This window comes from Platalea leucorodia (genome assembly GCF_965183815.1).
Source record: "Platalea leucorodia genome assembly, chromosome: 4".
Classification (NCBI taxonomy): domain Eukaryota; kingdom Metazoa; phylum Chordata; class Aves; order Pelecaniformes; family Threskiornithidae; genus Platalea; species Platalea leucorodia.
The window spans coordinates 65,291,330-65,308,575 of NC_138826.1; the positions used below are offsets into that span (position 1 = coordinate 65,291,330).

At 41.2% G+C, this 17,246-nt stretch overlaps 1 protein-coding gene across 2 annotated transcripts in view; it reads left to right on the forward strand.

Annotated features, from left to right (window-relative positions):
- The window catches only part of TBXAS1 (thromboxane A synthase 1), a 237,000-nt gene that overhangs the window by 49,592 nt on the left and 170,162 nt on the right, over positions 1-17,246 (forward strand). For both annotated transcript variants that reach the window (XM_082308784.1, XM_082308785.1), the window contains exon 3: positions 7,358-7,451. In XM_082308784.1, the coding sequence (XP_082164910.1) occupies positions 7,358-7,451 (94 nt within the window). The remainder of the gene's footprint in view (positions 1-7,357; positions 7,452-17,246) is intronic.

Here is a 17,246-nt window from a genome sequence, read left to right on the forward strand (position 1 = left end):
CTTTAATAGGACAGAAAAGGAAGAAAATAATAATAATGATGATAAAAGAATATACAAAACAAATGATGCACAATGCAATAGCTCACCACCCGCTGACTGCTGCCCGATGCCCAGCCATTTCCTGAGCAGCAGCTGTGCCCCCCTGGCCAACTGCTATATTTTTATTTTTTTTTTTTTTTGTTCAGCATGATGTCATATGGTATGTAATATCCCTTTGGCCAGTTTGGGTCAGCTGTCCTGGCTGTGTCCCCTCCCAGCTTCTTGTGCACCTCCAGCCTTCTTGCTCGCAGGGCAGTATGAGAAGCTGAAAAGTCCTTGACTTAGGGTAAGCACTGCTCAGCAACAACTAAAACATCTGTGTGTTATCAACATTATTCTCGCCCTAAATCCAAAACACAGCACTATACCAGCTACTAGGAAGAAAACTAACTCTATCTCAGTCAAAACCAGGACAGTGAATAAAAAAGGGGAAGAGGAAATTGGTCCTTAAGAAAGGTATGGTACCAGTGGTCCTAGGGGGAGTGAAAGGAAGGCTCGGCCTGTGGTTAAGGCAGCAGGGTTGTGATGTGAGAGCTGAGCTTAGCTATCAGCTCTGACCCAGGCTTCCTGCAGATGTTATGTATGGCCTCACATATGCACCAGACCTCAGATCTGCTGTGAACAGTCCTCCTGGTGAGGACACCACCCTTTAAATCCATGTGGGGTGGAGGTCCCACCTCCTTTCCCAAGGATATATGTTGCTATAAGGACACAACAGACTCTGCTGCTGTTGGCCTCCGCCATTTTGTTTAAAGGTGTTGAGCCAACAATGAAGGGATGAAGCTGTGGATTTATGACTCTTGTTCTTTTGCTCTTTATTTGGAAAAGTGACTGCCCAGTATGAAGGGGCTGCACTCTGAGAGAGGTGATGAAATATTGTCATTGGCCTGCTGTATGGACCATCTGTCTCTCCTGGGGCTATGCTGGAGCATGGTGAAGCATGTTGCTTTTCTGTATGGGCTTTTTCATTTAATTGGCCTTGATTCACTGCTAGTTTTTTTCTTGTTTTTTAAATCAAAGCAACCCCCAAAACTTTAAACACACTGTGACAACCTGCAGCCTTATTACAACCAGTCCTTTGAGCCTATCGGTTTTCTTAAGATAAGAGACACTAAAAAAATTGTTCAGCAGACCAGAACAGTATGGATAAAAAAATGATTGTTAGCAGATAGATGAGGTATAAATTTATATCGAGCATATATTTTGGCCTTTCCTGCACATTATTCCTGGTACATTAGCAAATGTTTCAATGAAATAATAATCCTATGGTCATTTAGGTTTTGCAGCTGGAAAGCATCTGCCCCTGTGGAGGCAGATGGTGCAAGTGTGTGTAATGTCTGTCTTTTTCTTGTGCAATTATGTCAAAATTAAAACACTGGGAGTGCATGCAAGTGATTAAGGAGAGCAAGTGTTACATGGAAGGTCTCATTATCTCTGAAACTGGTATTACAACCCTACAAATTCATAGTTAAAAAGTATAGATTTGTTGAGCTTGAAAATGAAATTGCAGTACTCAAATAGCCTTATCCCAAACTGACTAAAGTATCTTTTGAAGCTTACCTCTAGAATGTACTGAAGTTATACTGGTGGATATTCTCTATCTTTTTTTTATTTTATTTTTGGAGGAACAGTAATAATTTCTTACTCTGAGCCCAGTATTCTACACAATGAAGTGTATTTCCTTTCAGCAAAAACCTCCATTTTACTGCTAGGTAACAGTAAAGGGCAATTTAGTAACATTTGTGACCGAGGTTAGAACAGGTTATAAGAGGGATTTACTTTCCCTGTTTTTCTGTCTTCTGCTTTGTGAGAGAGTGCTTCAGGACCTATCCGTCTTTTGGGGATGGACAGCTGACTTAATTTTGTGTTTTGTTTTGTTTTTCTTTTAGTGAGTACGCTTTCTAGAGGTAATAACCAGAGGTAGTTGTATCCATCTGGGGTGGTATCCACTTTGGCTGCAATACTCGCCCACTTGCAAGACCCGAGTTCTACGCGTTCCTCTATCGGAATGGGAGCAGATAATGATTTTCTATTTTAAATATCCTGAGCATCAGACTAGGGGAAAGACTTGTGTGATGGCAGCTCTCCAGTGACCCTGCTGCAGTATTCATAATGCAAAATTTCCCAGAGAGGACTAAGAGCAGAAGGCCTAACTCTGTAGCCAGCCTGGGGATGATATCAATGTTTTGGTGAGACTGTGCTGTCTAGGCAGTGCTGCCAGGAAAGCTTGTATATTTTTATATGAGCCATCATTGTAATGTTGAGGAGGCTACTGTTATTTTGTATATTATCATTACTTTGTGAGCAAAACACATCCCAGTGTTAACTGGGATCTGGTATGGGTATATGTAAATAGAGGCAAATAGGTGAAAATGCATGATGATTATCTCGTGGTTGGCAGGAATGATTTCCATTACCTCAGCAAAATACTTTGTTTTCCCACGCAGTCTTCCAAAATAATGCACCTCACAGCTCCCAACAATGAGATTAAATAACATCACTTTTTTTATCTCTGAATGTCCTAGTTTATAGCTTTCCGATATTATTAGGTTGTGCGTTACTTAGATGTAGAAGGAATGACGCATCTTCTCTATTGAGAGAAATTTGGGGCAATTTCAATAGTATGTTGAACTCTGTGATGCATAATTGGCAACTCTGTAATGTTATCTGCTACACAAATTAATTGCACTTAATGGTACACTGTATAATACTTTTTCTTGCAGTACTGATCAGTACTGACCTGGCTTGGCAGATGGCTAGTTCTGTTGATTATATATCCATCACAACTTATGTTAATGATCTGTTGATTTTAGTTCTTTTCCCCTTATTTTTTGCATGGTGTTTTGCGAAGAGAAGGTCATATTTCAGGGAGCTTAAATCTTCCATGCTGGCCTACAGGAATGTTAACTTTCTTTTAACAGTTCCGTTTAATATATACGGAGAGCATCTAGCTCTGAGAGGCCATTTGCACGTCTTCAAAGAGTTATTGAATTGTTTATTGATCTCCTTCATTACTGCTTTCCTCTGGTTCCTTTTGATGTCTTGTCACTTTGTTCAAAATATAATGCCAGGGTTTTAAATTAATAGTTGTGCAGGAAGCCCTACATGTGTAAATATTAGGGTATGTTTCTCCTTTGGGTGAGAATGTGCTAGATCGTCCAGTAAATATTGCTGCTAGAGTTTATTCTTTTTCGTGCCCCTCCCTTTGCACAAAGACTCCTTCCTCTCTTCCTCTTAAGAAAACTGAAGTGTCTGAGGTTTTATCTTTAGGTTTTATAATCTCTTATGCTGGCATTGGAAGTTTACAGACTAGTTCCCTGCTTAGGGAAATAAATTTGATTAATTTTCCCTCCTTCCCTTTAATCTTTTCCATGTGTCTCTCTTATATTTGTTAAATTTACAAATTAAAAGTGCCTACTGATTTTTCCTTTCATTAATTTATTTAATCACTTTTTTAAGCTTTTTAAGCTTCTGGAATAGACAACATCTCATGGCAAGGTTCCGTAGTTAGTACATTGATTACTTGGAAAAGCACTTCATTTTTAATCCTGCCACCTGAATATTCATTTGTGGATTTTAGTATTTTTTTTTTTTTAAATAGTGGCTAATAATTCTTTATTTGTTTTCTAAGCTATGCAGGATCTTAAATATATTTGTCATATTCTGCATCAGTTGCTTCTTTTTCCAGAATTAAGATTATAGCCTGTTTGCTTATTCCTTGTACAGAAGTTCTTCCATATCTGTGGTCATCTTGGTCACCTCTCAGTCTCTTCTGTCCCTAGATTTTGCATTTGGCTTAGCCCTTCTAGTCTACTGGCTGGTCTTCTGCCCTTAGTGTGCACCCACAGCAACAGCTTGCCTGGTATCAGATTAACTTTTGTGATAAATTAACACAGAAGTGTGTTAAGTGGCAGAGTGAGAAATAAGACTTCTTGCTTGTGATAAGGCAGGCTCAGAACTGTTTCATTTAGATGTACAGCCTCTCCAGACAAAAGTCTTGTGACTGCCTACAAGGTAACCCTGCCTGTTTGCACTCTTCCGGCTTCTGGCCCACCTCCCCTTCCCAGCAACAAAACCTGGCCACTGTTTCCGCAGTGCGCTTAGCGCGCAGCGTTGCGAGTTACTGGCCAAATGTGTGTCATGGGTGTGCTGAGTAGCCGAATCACATAAAGTAGCCTGTTCTTGTTATCGGTTGCTTCTGGCTGAAAAGTCAAAGGTTTGTGCCATGAAGCTGTTAGATTCATGTATTGCTGATGTTCGTGTGTGTTATACAGGACAATTTCTATTTTTTTTTTCTTTTTCAAAAGAAGCTCCCAAGTCACTCCTTCCTCTCTCTCCCCCACCCAAAATGGTGGGAATGAGCTGAAATACTGCAGAAGTGGGGGGAAAAAGGCTCTTAAAATAATATTTAAGGTTGCAGAACATAAGCTGTTACAGTAGAAATGGCCAAAGTCAAGATTACTTGCGCAATGTTAGATCTTCTTTCTTTTGTGCATGCAGCACCATCAGTCTTTAAGCACTTGCATACTGTTTTCTTTTCTGCAAAACTGCAGATATTTCAACAATACCAGAAACATTGTGAAATCATAGGGAAGCGCTAGATGTGTTAATTGATGAGATTTCTTTTTTTCCTGCTGGGCCTACCCTTTCGTTGTTATATTGCAGTGTGTAGCTTGACTACAGCAGTTCTCTTTCCCATCCCATTGTAAACCCTGTTTCCTTACCTTTTGAAAACCTGCTTCACATGTAACTGAATAAAAAGCGTCAGAGAAAATCACCTTAGGAGGGGGGAAAAAGGAAAGCAAATCCTCGGCTGTATGGAGCTGCCAGTAATGTTCAGAAGCTGACAAAGATGAGCTGCACAAATAGTCTTCAGAGTCTGGGTGTGAATCCTTGTGAATCTGGGTGCACTGCACTCATTAGTTCTGCTCCTTTTTAAATATTTGGTGATCACGTCATTTACTTTGTGTAACATAAGGCTCTGTTGCAGTCACTTTTCACTTTGCAGTACATGAAGACCAGGGGTCTACAGAGTATCCAGTCTAGAGTGAAGTTAGCAGTTAACTGTAGCCCAGGCTGGTGTTTTGTGATTTGCCATGTATTTTACAGAGAAAACATCCAGGATAAAATGCCGCAAAATTGACGGGTTTCCATTGAGGGAGATTTTCATCTTTTCCACTGTTTACATACTGAAGATGAGGACTTTGCTATGACACAAAGACACTTTAGGAAGATTTCAAACAGCAGCAAAAAATCCTCTCTTTGGGGAAGAAAATGTATCGTGTAGGCTGTTTGTCATTTTGAAGTTAAAACATTTTTTCCCCAAGAGTATTAGCTGTTTCAATAAGGAAAAACTCTTATATTTTTTTTAAACTGGTTAAGTAACCAAAAAGTCAATAACATGTATAAAATGTGTAACAAATGTCATCTTCTGTGCCTTTATTCCACAATACCCTGTCATACTGAAATAGTGCCCTTGTGTAGACTGAAGACACAAAATTTCTATTGAGAGCATTTGTGTTTGTGAAGGTTTGTACTGCCCCATAAAAAACCATTGTTGCTATTTAAAAATGATCAAATCTGTATCTTCAGATTATGATTTTTGTAAAATATCTTCACAAAAGAAAACCCGTTAAGAAAATAGGTACTGCGCTTCAGGAAATCTTGGGAAACAAGTACAAAAAGCTACTAACTTACTACTTAAGTCTCATTCTGCTTTGCTGGCCATGTGAGATTTCATTCTCTTAATTTTATATATTTCATTTCACAATGTCATTCTCTCCTTTCCCCCCCCCGGCTGGAGAAAAGGACCATTTTCCGGTTCTTTCTCTCCCCCTTCCTCCCTGACCCCCAAGACTTGTGTGCTGTTTGCTCGCTAGGTTAAACCAGAATATTCCAGCCTGCATCATGTAGGACATTTCAAATGAGGCATGTGTCAATTATTGGACCTGAAGGAGGAGAGGTCCAAGTCATAGCAATGGGTTAGCATAGTTTTCAGAGTTAACAAGGCTGTACACTGGGATTAAGAGGGAGTCAGCCCATCGGGATCGGGGGGCACTGCTTCTGCTACCTCTCTATTATGTCATTCAGATAACTTGCAAGCTCGATAGACTAAAGCAGTTGATATCATGACCCCTACACTATATGCAGTTCACCATTTTTATTTTGGGCTAGATTTAATTTGCTCCCCAGGACTAAGCAGTCTCACCACTCTTGGGGTTCAAAGCTAAAGGACCGCTCATTAGTTCGCATAATGCCCTGGTAAGAGATGAGGGATTGGATCCAAGCTTCGAGTTCAGTTTCCTCTCAGAAAAGTGTGGTTGTATGTGCTAAAACTGCCCCAGACACGGAACCATCATGCAGAGGGAGAGCATTAAAACTATACTATTGCTTTGAGTTAAGGTGTTAATATAGACATAGCCTTTATTAATCTTAAAGATCTTTTGCCCTGGTCCTCCTGCTGGTAGTGTTCATTATGATAGTATTCACTATTATTGTGTCTTTGGCTAATCAAAGCTGCTGCTGTTAGCTCCTGCTCTTTCAGGTTTCACTAATTGAAGTCCACTGACTTAAATCCATTGTTTGTATTAAGAAAGGGGGAAGGTGGGGGGGGAAAAAAGACTTTAGGGTTGGGTTTTTCTTTTTTCTTTTTTTCCAGTATTGTCCCTGTCAACATGCCACAGTTTCACCTGAAACAAGAGATGCATGAAGCTTTTCAGTCTGGGTTTTGTTTCCCTGTATTTTTTATCTTTGTTTAATTTGCTGACTGGCAGCTGGAAAATCACTTAATCAGCATATCTGGCCCAAATACTAGGCTTGACTTGAACATACTGACAGTGTCTTGGCTCATGCACAACTGAGAGTAGTTTGAATTCTTGTTCTGTGATCTGTATAGGTAGTGGTGAAGGAAGAAGAAGAAGAAAATAAGAGTTTGAAGATCTGTCTTGTTCCTTTCCCAGCTGTGCCACAGTAGTCAAAACCCAAATGCCCATTTTGATCTCGTTTGTAACCTCATGTAGCTACTGCCTTACAAGACCCTCTGTGGGAAGAGGAGCAGCTCTCTCTTTCCACTGCTCACTTTTCAGGCCTGTGTTTGAGTCCCTTCGTTCTTTTGCCCTCTCTGAAGCACCAGTGTATTGCCTTTATTTCTGTGACCTAAGGAGCTGTTGAGCAATGTCACCACATTGGCAGTTCTGTTTGGCCAACACAGAAAGCCTCTTATCCTTCTCTGAATCCAGGGAAGTCATCTGAACCAACTACTATGGCAAGTCCTATCATGACAAAATCAAAAATTAACTTACTACCTTATTTTTTCCAGGTACTCCACCTCTGCGTTCTCCAAACTAAGCAGAGTAGGGATCCGACATCCTCCGCCTCTTCCTTTCATTGGAAACCTGCTCTTCTTCCGTGAGGTAAGATATCGTTTTCATTGTATCTATCCAAAGTAATGGGAAGAGTGGATAGGATGTGGGAGGAATTGAAGGGAATCCTACGCTTCAACAGTACCATCTCTTCAAGCATCTTCTCCTGGAAAGAACAAGTAAAACGCTGCTTTTTGAGTGAATTGGTAGAAGCCATTGTGTGCAAGCAGCTCTGATTTCAGGGTAAAATAAACTTGAGGGAAAGAAAATGTGTAAGCTCCTGCAGTTAATTACTTGAGCTTTTCCAAGAAAGTTCATACCCTCAGTGAAACAAACTTAGTTATGTGAATAGAGCAGATTGTGTTAACTAGCCCCAACTGGTTTGTTCTGAGTGGTTTTGGCTCCTACGACCTTTCTGTTTGTTTGTGCTTTTGCTGATTGTACACATTTATTTTAAAGCTTCTAATGTTTTTTGCTCCTAAGCAGTAACTGGAATTAGGTACCACCGAATGCTGTTGCTCTGTGCCCCCAGTGTTGCCATCCTGGACTGGGAAGAGGAAGGGAGGGGAAGTATTGGGATTCTGCCTCCAGATTTCATTCCCTTATTTTTCTCGTCTGTTCCCTTAGTCTGCTAATGCTGGTTTTTTTTTGTTTGTTTTTGTTTTTTTCTCTCCTTTGCTTGATTTCAGTAATGCTTCTGAGGGTCCAAGATCTCCTTAATAATGAGGAGCTGCCATTTCTCTGGTTGGATCTTACAGTAAAATCTTTCTTGTGCATCTCTCTTGCATTCCAACAAGTTTTCAGGAAATCTGGGCTAACTCCAGCTGCTGCCCAATTTCCTCTTTTAAGTGCATGGTCACCAATATCCACACTGAGATTTGAATTATTAATGAGAATATAGTGCCTCTTACCTTGGTCTTCACTGTGATTGTTCTGTCAATATCTGACTGATTATTAGGTAAAACCCATTTAAATACCAGTTTTACATGTACATCTGATTTCATTTAGAAAATAGCATAAAAGGTAGACTTGATCCACTCTTGATTAATTTGAACTGGCATTGACAGGGTGACTTTAACATACAGGGGGTGCTGGTGGTGTAGAATACAGACCAATTCACCCTCACTCTTCTGGTTTCAATTCAGCTGGATGGCATGAAGCTACTTGTTCTGTAGCTCTTTGGTGACAAAATCCCGTTATCATTAATCACCTGCTAACACTTGCTGTAGGAAAAGGTGCCTAGAGACTATGTTATTTTGATACGTTGTAGATAGGCTTGCCCTGTACCAGCGTACAAGTGGAAAGTTTTTTGCGAACTGTTATCTATGATCTGTTAGGCAAATTTCATTAGCAGAATTGCATTCATTAAATTCACTTAAAGCAGGCTAATGAAGAAAAAAGAAACCTGATTTTACTTGAAAAAAATAAATTAAAGGTAGCTGAGAAATTCTATCATGGAGTACCAAGAAATAATAATTCCAGACAGGTTTTGAAACAGAGTTGAGTGATGCAAAACTGCAAGCCCCACCAGGCTGTATGTCCAGCACTATGACATGTCACTGTCCATCTTCTCTACAGTGGGATGAGGCAGGGATGAGTCCAGGCTCTTTGTAATTTTTCTTTCTTCCCTCATATATTTTTGCCATGTTTTCTGGATCTGCTCCTGTGGCTGCTTTCTTAGAAATAGTGCCCATAGCAACACGCCAGTAATAGGAGGGCTGCTTTTACACTGCAGGCTGTTCTCTATGAGAGCATTTTCAGGGACACAAGTGCTCTCACTGCAGTCAGCAGAGGACAGCTTCCACTTTCCCTTCCCAGCAGAGGAGCACCAGAGGCTGCCTGTCGCCTTCCTGGGGACAGGGATGGTTTTAGGGGCTTAGCTGCAGCATTTTGTTGGCGGCTGGGGTTACTTTTTTTTTTTTTTTAATAGGAAGTAGCAAAATGTTGATTTGTTTTGTTGTTACATCTATAATGTTAAGAAGTTCTTGCACTTGCATGTTTATGCAACCATGTCTTTTCACTGAACTGGCTTTTTAGAGAGCCTCTCTTTTAAATAGGCCATCTCTGTCTTGGTATTGCCAATGTTGTGCAGGGAAAATGCATGAGCCACACTCCTACTAAATCATCAGACTAGTGGTTTTCAACCCATGAACATTTATTTCAGAGAAATTCATGAATGGTGACTAAGAGGAGTGAATTGATATGTGCTCTATGGGAATCTGCATACATGTAATTCACGTTTCCAGTGTTGAATTTGGTCTGCAAATCAACACAGGTTGAAGAGCCCTGCACAACAATGAGACCTAGAAGAGAAAGGGAAATCAAAACACTTCAACATATACAGCCTTCCAGTTCAAAAAGTGTCCTCATCTCATGGTTTCAGGCTTTCCTCCTAGGATATAATTGCTAGAAACTTAAGGAAAAAATAAAGGAGGAGAGGGAGTCCCTTCGGCATAATCAAGTAAATCTAGGATCTGGGGATTTAAGCCAAAACATTAACTATCAAAAGCTCTCAACAAAATTGTGCAAGTAAGCAGTATTTTTCAATTTGTAATAGCATAAATTCAAGGATTTGCTTGTCTTCTCCCTTACTTGGGTGTAAATCACTTCTACTGAAGTGAACGGAGGTTCCTGTTTTGCTCCACTGTATATGTGAACAGAGCATCAGACCTTATCATCCTTTTTTTTGCTATTCTTCTTCTGTAAGTGTGCCTGAAAACAAATGAACAATGCAAGCAGGATTTGACCTGGGTCGTGGGGTTTTTAATAAACTTTCAAATGTATTTTAAACAAGAAAATGTTTATGAGATTTTTTGAAAGAGTTATTTCGGGGATTTCTTGAACAGCCTATTTTCTGAGTCCAACAAGAGTTACTGTTAATATAGTGTCTCAGAGAGGAAGAGGAAGTGCTGAAAGTTAAGGGACTAAGGGAAATGCAACAGGAAAGACCTATCTCCATCACAGAGAAGCAGACTTTAAGAGCTGAGTTGGGGAAAACAAAGTTATTTTACTGTAAGTCACCCTTTCTCTCTCAAGTCCAGTAAAGGGAGATAATCGCACCCTGAAACTAAAACATATGCAAGTTAATCGGCTTATCTCAAAAATGAGAAGATAGGAAATTATTGCAGTTCTGCAGCTGGGAAATTATCTGAGTCCAAGATATTAGATTAAAAATTCTTCCATTGCATGAGAACAATTTGTGGTGGGTAAGTCTGATGTAATACTAAATATGATTAGGCTGTTTAAAAAAAGCAGCATGTTCAATTTTCCCAATAACTGAGCAGACTTGCAGCAGACAGACCGCTGTTTTGCTAGAAACTCCTGACTGTTCCCCACCTCTCCATGTACTGCATTTTTCCTACCACTCTGTGGAAAAACATGAGGCTTGTTTGTGATAGCTGCGTAATGGGAGACACAAGAGTATACACAGCACGGACTTTTACACATGGATCTGCATGGGCTTCGGAGCAGCAGGTTGCAGAAAATCTGAACAAAACTCTCCTATTAATTCCTAGGCTAATGATTTTATTATGTGACAAATGCTCTGAAAACCGAGAAGGCACACGCGCCGCATTACCCTTCCTCGCGAAGAACTGCGGCAAGCACTTGACCTGTTGCTATGGCTGTGCTGTGCTTTTCTCCCCCTTTCTCATCCCTTTTCTAAAAAGGCAGCTACACTGTTTTTTTTAAATGTCATTGGCTCTGACATTTGAACAGCTCTGGTCGCCTGGTACTGTACCTGTGTGCACTGCTCCCTACTCAGCCTTCCGGAGAGCAGCGCCGTGCTGCTGCAGCCTTGGGGCTGGCGTCTCTGGTGTTTTGGGGTGGTGGTAGGTGTGTGGTCGGCTGCCTTGTTTTGGTACTTGGTAGGTGGGATATACAGTTGCGCCCTGTGTACAGATGTGCTTTGCGTCCTTATAACGGCATGATCATGTGCTGCTTTCCTCCTATTACTCCTAGCAAGCGCCAGTGATGCTTTTGACTGGCTGTGTGCTTGTATCCCTGTCTTGCATTTTAATGAAAGACATTACTCTCTTTAGCCCCTCTCTGCTTGGACAGGATACTCTTTGTTTACTCTGTTTATTTCTGTCTGGCCTACTTGTAGATCCTGGGCTACCCCGGAGCGGCCCATTTCTGCTGAGTGGAAGTGGGGGCTGTGTGGCTGCTTTGTCTTGCGTTCAGTTTGGGATCTGGCTGGGCTGTGTTGTTTTATGGCTGATGGGTGGGAGTGGAGAAGGGGGGAGTGCAGGGAGGAAGCAGAGAGCAAACATGATCTTTTTCCACTACGCTTCTGCCAAAAGCATCCTCTGAGTTGGATGTAAAGAAAAATAAAAGGCAGAGTCCTTGCAGGAATGAAATTAACCCCATGTCTAATTTTCAGCCTAAAAAGCAGCATGCCAGTGCTTAGAGTGAGAGGCTGCAGCATTTATTGTTCTGGAATTTAATGACACAGCATGTAAACCCAAACAAGGTTGGAAAGAGGCAAATGGTGAGGGGAGCAAAGAGGGGAGGAAGGGAAGAAGAGGAGCTCTCAGATAGGCTGTGGACCTGGTTTTAATTACAAGAATAATAAGACTTACGCTGACAGTGAAAGCCTGCATATGGTTTTGTGTTGCTTCACACAGATAAACAAGAGAGGAATGGGACAGGGAGTATGTGTTTTGCCACTTGATAGCTATCTGCGTGGAACCAGAAAGGGCCCCCGTGGCATCACCAACCAACCTGGCTTTATCTCCTCTTGTCAGCTGCATGCATCCACTGTGGGCTGCTGACTGCCCCAACAGACCTCATGGGGTGCCTCGGGTCTTCTCTTTATATCCTGGGAAACCCACCTTGACTGGGAAGCCTGTGTACGCGTGCATTTCATGTGACATAAATACATGTGGTGCAGGTCTAAACCTAGCCATGTCACAGTCTGCAACATGACAGAAAAACTGGGGTTAGGCATGTTTTTGTGTATATTCATGCATCTATAAAGCCAGTCTCTTTCCCCTTCAAATACATGTATTTTCTTAGTTTCAGCTGATACTCTGTGCTACCTCCTTTGATCAGATGTTAGTGTTGTCAGATACCCTGACAAAGTCGATGCAGTATCTGTTTGTGGGAACCTCATGCAGGAAATCACGCCGTTGCAATTAGCTGAGTCTCACTTGACTAAATGCTATTTTCACCCTTCAGCGAGAGCTGGACTGCTGGTTTCTCAGAAGAGCATTGGGTGGAGCTGTGCTGTGCCTCACCCTAGCTTCTCCTGAGCTTGTGGGGTCTCAGCAGGGTGAGCCTGCCTCTGGAGGAGTGGAGTGTACTCCTCAGAGGCCCTTCTGTAGAGGCACAATGTCCTCAGCTTTTTTGCACTCAGTCTTTGATAGCTGTGTTTGCAAGGAATCCCTGAATGTGATGTCAACTTTAAATAACCTTTATGGAAGCTGGCAACAGTATTAGGATATCCAAAGCAACTGACAGGTTTTACATGACAGAAAAAGGAGGGTGAATCATTGCTGCTTTGCTAGTGAATAATGGTGACCAAAGCTATGAAGGTGGTTGTGGTCGTGACAGGTGCTTTTGCTCTTTCTGACTATACTGTTTTTCCTCTGAGGGAACAAACGGGTCCCTTTTGTATTCCAAGGAAGGGTGTATTGACTGTGTGGCTTCTGCCTAGAGCAGCTCCCGCATCTATTTTCTGTTCAGGGCTGGTTGAGTGTTTCCTGTAGACCTCAGAAGTTGCCCCTAGAAGGAGATGCAGACTTTGCTGATGAGCAACATCATGGTTTTGGTATTCTTTAAGCCATGTTTTGGTTGTTCTTTTTTGGCATACTTTATGCTTGCTTTATTAAACACCGAGGTGCAAAGGCAATGGCTGATGCAATTGCTAGCTGTATGTGAAGGGCTTTACCTGTAAAGTGGAAAGGGGATGATGTTCTTCATGGCAGCACAGCGAGTAAGAAAAGAGATGCTCCAATAATGCTTCTGGCTTTCCCCAGGCTCACAATATGATTATGGGCAAGTCTGAGGGGAGTAAATGTTTCGTGTGTGTGTTTTTTTTTTTTTTTTTTTCTGGGTAAGCAAATCTCCTTCTTTTGCTTCACTTTGTGCCTCTTTTTACCTGCCTGCAAAATGGCATAGATGGTGTTCTGGAATAGGTAGGTCTTGCTTTTACATCAGGTTGTGGTGAAATGCTTTGAGCAACTTCTCTGGGGAATTTCTCTGGTAGATTTGGGGAAGCTGATATCAGTGCTGTCTTTAATAGTCTGGGCAGTTTGAAGGCTGGAGGGAGAGTAAATTATTTGGCAATAGTCACAGAGCAAGTGGGGCTGTGAATCAATGCCAAGCCTGACCTCTGGTCTATAAATGAAGGTGTCTGAGCAAGGTGGGTCCCCAAGGTAACAGCACTGAAGGAAACTTCTCTGCTGTTCCATGCCATCCTTGACCAAAACAGTTGCTTTTGGATGGTTGTTTGGGGTCGACTGAGAAATGGCTACCCAATATCCATCAGAGCAGAAGTCTACATCATAAATGACACCTGGCTTCCGAGAGTGGTGTAGGGGAAATTTGCCATGTGTCGTGCCTTTTGGAGACTATATTTGCGTGTTCATCACATAACCCTCTGGAATTTGCTATGTAGCCTGCTCTTTAAGCAGCATGTACTGCTAAATTAAAGCCAGCTCTGGCATGACATGCAGCAACAACGAACACAAACCAGCCATGCTATGCAGTAGCTAGGTTAAGAGAAAGAGGATAATGTATAGTTGCAATGGTAGTCGCGTTCAGATAGACCAAGTGTAAAACACTTAAACTGGAATTTACCTTGGACTCCCGAATCCCTGTAGTCATGCACGAGGAGTAGGATTCCCACAAGAAGTAGGGACCTTCACCTTGAGGAGCAGCACAAAAGTGATATGACTGAATAGAAGGACTCATGTAGCTGTTGTAGTAAACTTAAGGGGTTTCTACACATGGACTTAAAAAAACAAGAATATTTCTTAGGTGTGATTGTCTTTTGTTCAATTTTGGTTGTAGTCACATCAGTATGGCACTGGCCTGGAGAGAATGGGTTTGCACTAAATCTTTTAGTCCTTGAAATGAAAAAAGAAAACAATAGACTCAGGGCTACAATGAATAAGAGCAATCTCTGTTGTTTTAAATGAAGTTGTAACTTGTTTGCATTACATGTAAATCTGGAGTTTAGTGGCATCATATGCTGCTTACCTTCTTATTGTCATGTGGAGAAATCCATATTCAGAAAACCAGTTCTTCTATGTCAGCAGGATCAGTACATATAATAATGGGCAGGTATCGGTTGTAATGCTAAAATTATAGCAAGCTCAGATTGGTTGTTGAGAACAGTTGTTATCCATGAGCCAACAAATTTAGCTGAGTCTTAACTTCATTAGCAGTGTCTAAATGCATTAGCCATATGCTCCTCAGCATATGGGTAAATACATAACAATTTATTTTCATTAGGGTTTTCTTACAAGTGCTGCTAACCCAAGCTCCACTAGAAATGTTTACAGCATGACATGTCTCTTCAAATAAGAAGCTGGCCTTCTGTACAGCAAGTTGTCCTGAAAGGGTGGCAAGCAAGAAGCTTCCCCTGCCGTTTCCGAGAGTAGGAAGGTACAGCCGCTGTGGGTCTGATCCACTGCAGCTAGCTCGGCTTGGTTTCTGCAAGGCTTTATATTAAAATGTGTAATAGAAGGCTTTGGAGAATCGCCTGTTCAAACATGTGCCATTAAATCACTGGTATTCATTGTGGGCTGTCTTCTGGCTGCTTATGGTACACCTTGGGTGGCATCACCTCCTGGTAGCTTTATCTGGATGTAAGACTCGTGACCCTCTGGGTTTTGCCTGCTTCCTCCTCTCCCCAGGCAGGATGTAGAGATGAAATATCACTTTCCCTAAGAGGGACTGAGTATGAAACTGGGTCTTAGTCATGGCCCGTAGTCAAATGGGTGCAGTGCTGGGAAGGGCAGTGTGGGTTTGCAGGATGGGCACTGGGGCAGGGCTGTGAGGGCTTCAGTAACTGTGGATGTAGGACAGATGTAAAGCAGTTGTTGCGTGCTTGGGATTCTCTTAATTTGTCAGAAATAAGTGAAACATTATTTTCTGGAGTGCTCTTTTTGGATAAATATTTATGCAACTTGATCCAGAAATGCAAGTTGCCTAGGAAGACATGGAAGTGTAAGAAAGGACCAATCTTGTCAGAGAGATCAAAAGTTAATCTAATTCTCCATGTCCTCCGAGGCCTCAGCACATGTCTAAGCGTAGATGATAATGTGAGACCAGAATCAATCAGAGTTGGATTCTAATCAGGTTTGTTTGAGAACTGGCTGTGGTTTTGGTTTTTGTTCTGTTTTTTTAAAGAAAAAGAAAAAAAAAGTTTTTCAACAGGAGGTCTAAACAAACCTGTATGCTTTAAAAACATGCATTTCAAATTGCTATTTTTTTTTTCTGTTTTCACCATGCAATGCAGTGGTGATACAGTCTTGAGTTGTCCTCGTACTTTTTAACTTTTCATTTTCTTTGTTATTAACCTTTTTTCCTGCTTCCATTTTTATAATTTTTAAATATTCCATGAATTTTAGATGATTTCTAGTAAGGCAGAGGGCAATGTGAAATGTTCTTTGGACAGTTGCACTGGGGCACTTCTGAATATTCAGGTAGAAAAAACCAACTCACTGAACGTTGATGATTTTTATTTTACCCCATGACAAGAAAAATGAAAACTATAAACAAGAGAAAAAGAAATTGAAACCTAGATATATGTTTAAAAATATTCTCAAATACATATTTTCATAACAAAATATGCAAAAAATAAACATTAAAATAATTACAAATTAGTCTTTGCTATTTTATGAACTTCTGTAGTTTTTGTGCATTATAGCTGATGGCTTTTTTCAGTGCTAGCTGTATGCAAAGCTGTTTACTTTTCATAGGTAGCATGATGCTAGAGGTGACTTAGGTAGGATTAGTGAAAGCTGGGTTACAGGAGCCGTAAGAAGTCACATATGATAAGGAGTTAAGGAGTTTAAGTAGTCTGGAAAGTTGAGTGGGACTTAAAAACGGTGATTGTGTTACACTCGAGAAAAGGGCGAAAAGATACATGGCAAGAGCAGGGGTTGGAGGGAGGTGCCCCTTTGGATACGCAGAAAAAGGGGATGGGGAACCCCAAAGTCTTCATTGATTTGCTTCTATTTCCTTTCATGTCTATATATTGAGAGGAAAGAGCAGGTGATAAGCCCTGGCTAGGATAAGGCACCTTGTGGCTCTGGAGAGTAGTCTAGGAAAGAGGCATGAGCCAAAAATTGGTGATTGATAATATGATTTTTGCAAAGGTTACAGCTTGCAAAGGGATGAACAGATCTACCTTGATCAGTTAATATGCTGCAATATATAATGTGTTGTGAAAAGCGTGTGGCAAGGCAGCTGGAGGAAGAGTGGCGTTTGAGTTATCCTTCTTTGTGTTCCACATCTGAGGACAGCCTTGGACATGAGCACCTTGCAGCCAAGGTGGGGTGGAAAAGGCGCTTGATCACACACCAGGAGGAAATGGGAGAGCTTTGGGGAAAAAAGCTGTAGTCAGTGACCTTATACCAGGGGTTTCCATTTTAATAAAGAGTCTCATATAGTTCATGACAGATAGAATTAGGGACCATGCAAGTATCCTGTAGTTATATTTGTGTTTATATTTTTCACTACCTTTTTTTCTCCCCCAATGCCCCAGGGAGCCATCTTGAAGACCTCATAAACGCAAGATTTCATTTTCTAATGCTATTTCATTTCCTGGATGGAGGACCTGCCACGAGAAGACCAGACCTCAAATTATAATAGCCCTATAAATAACTCCCTTAG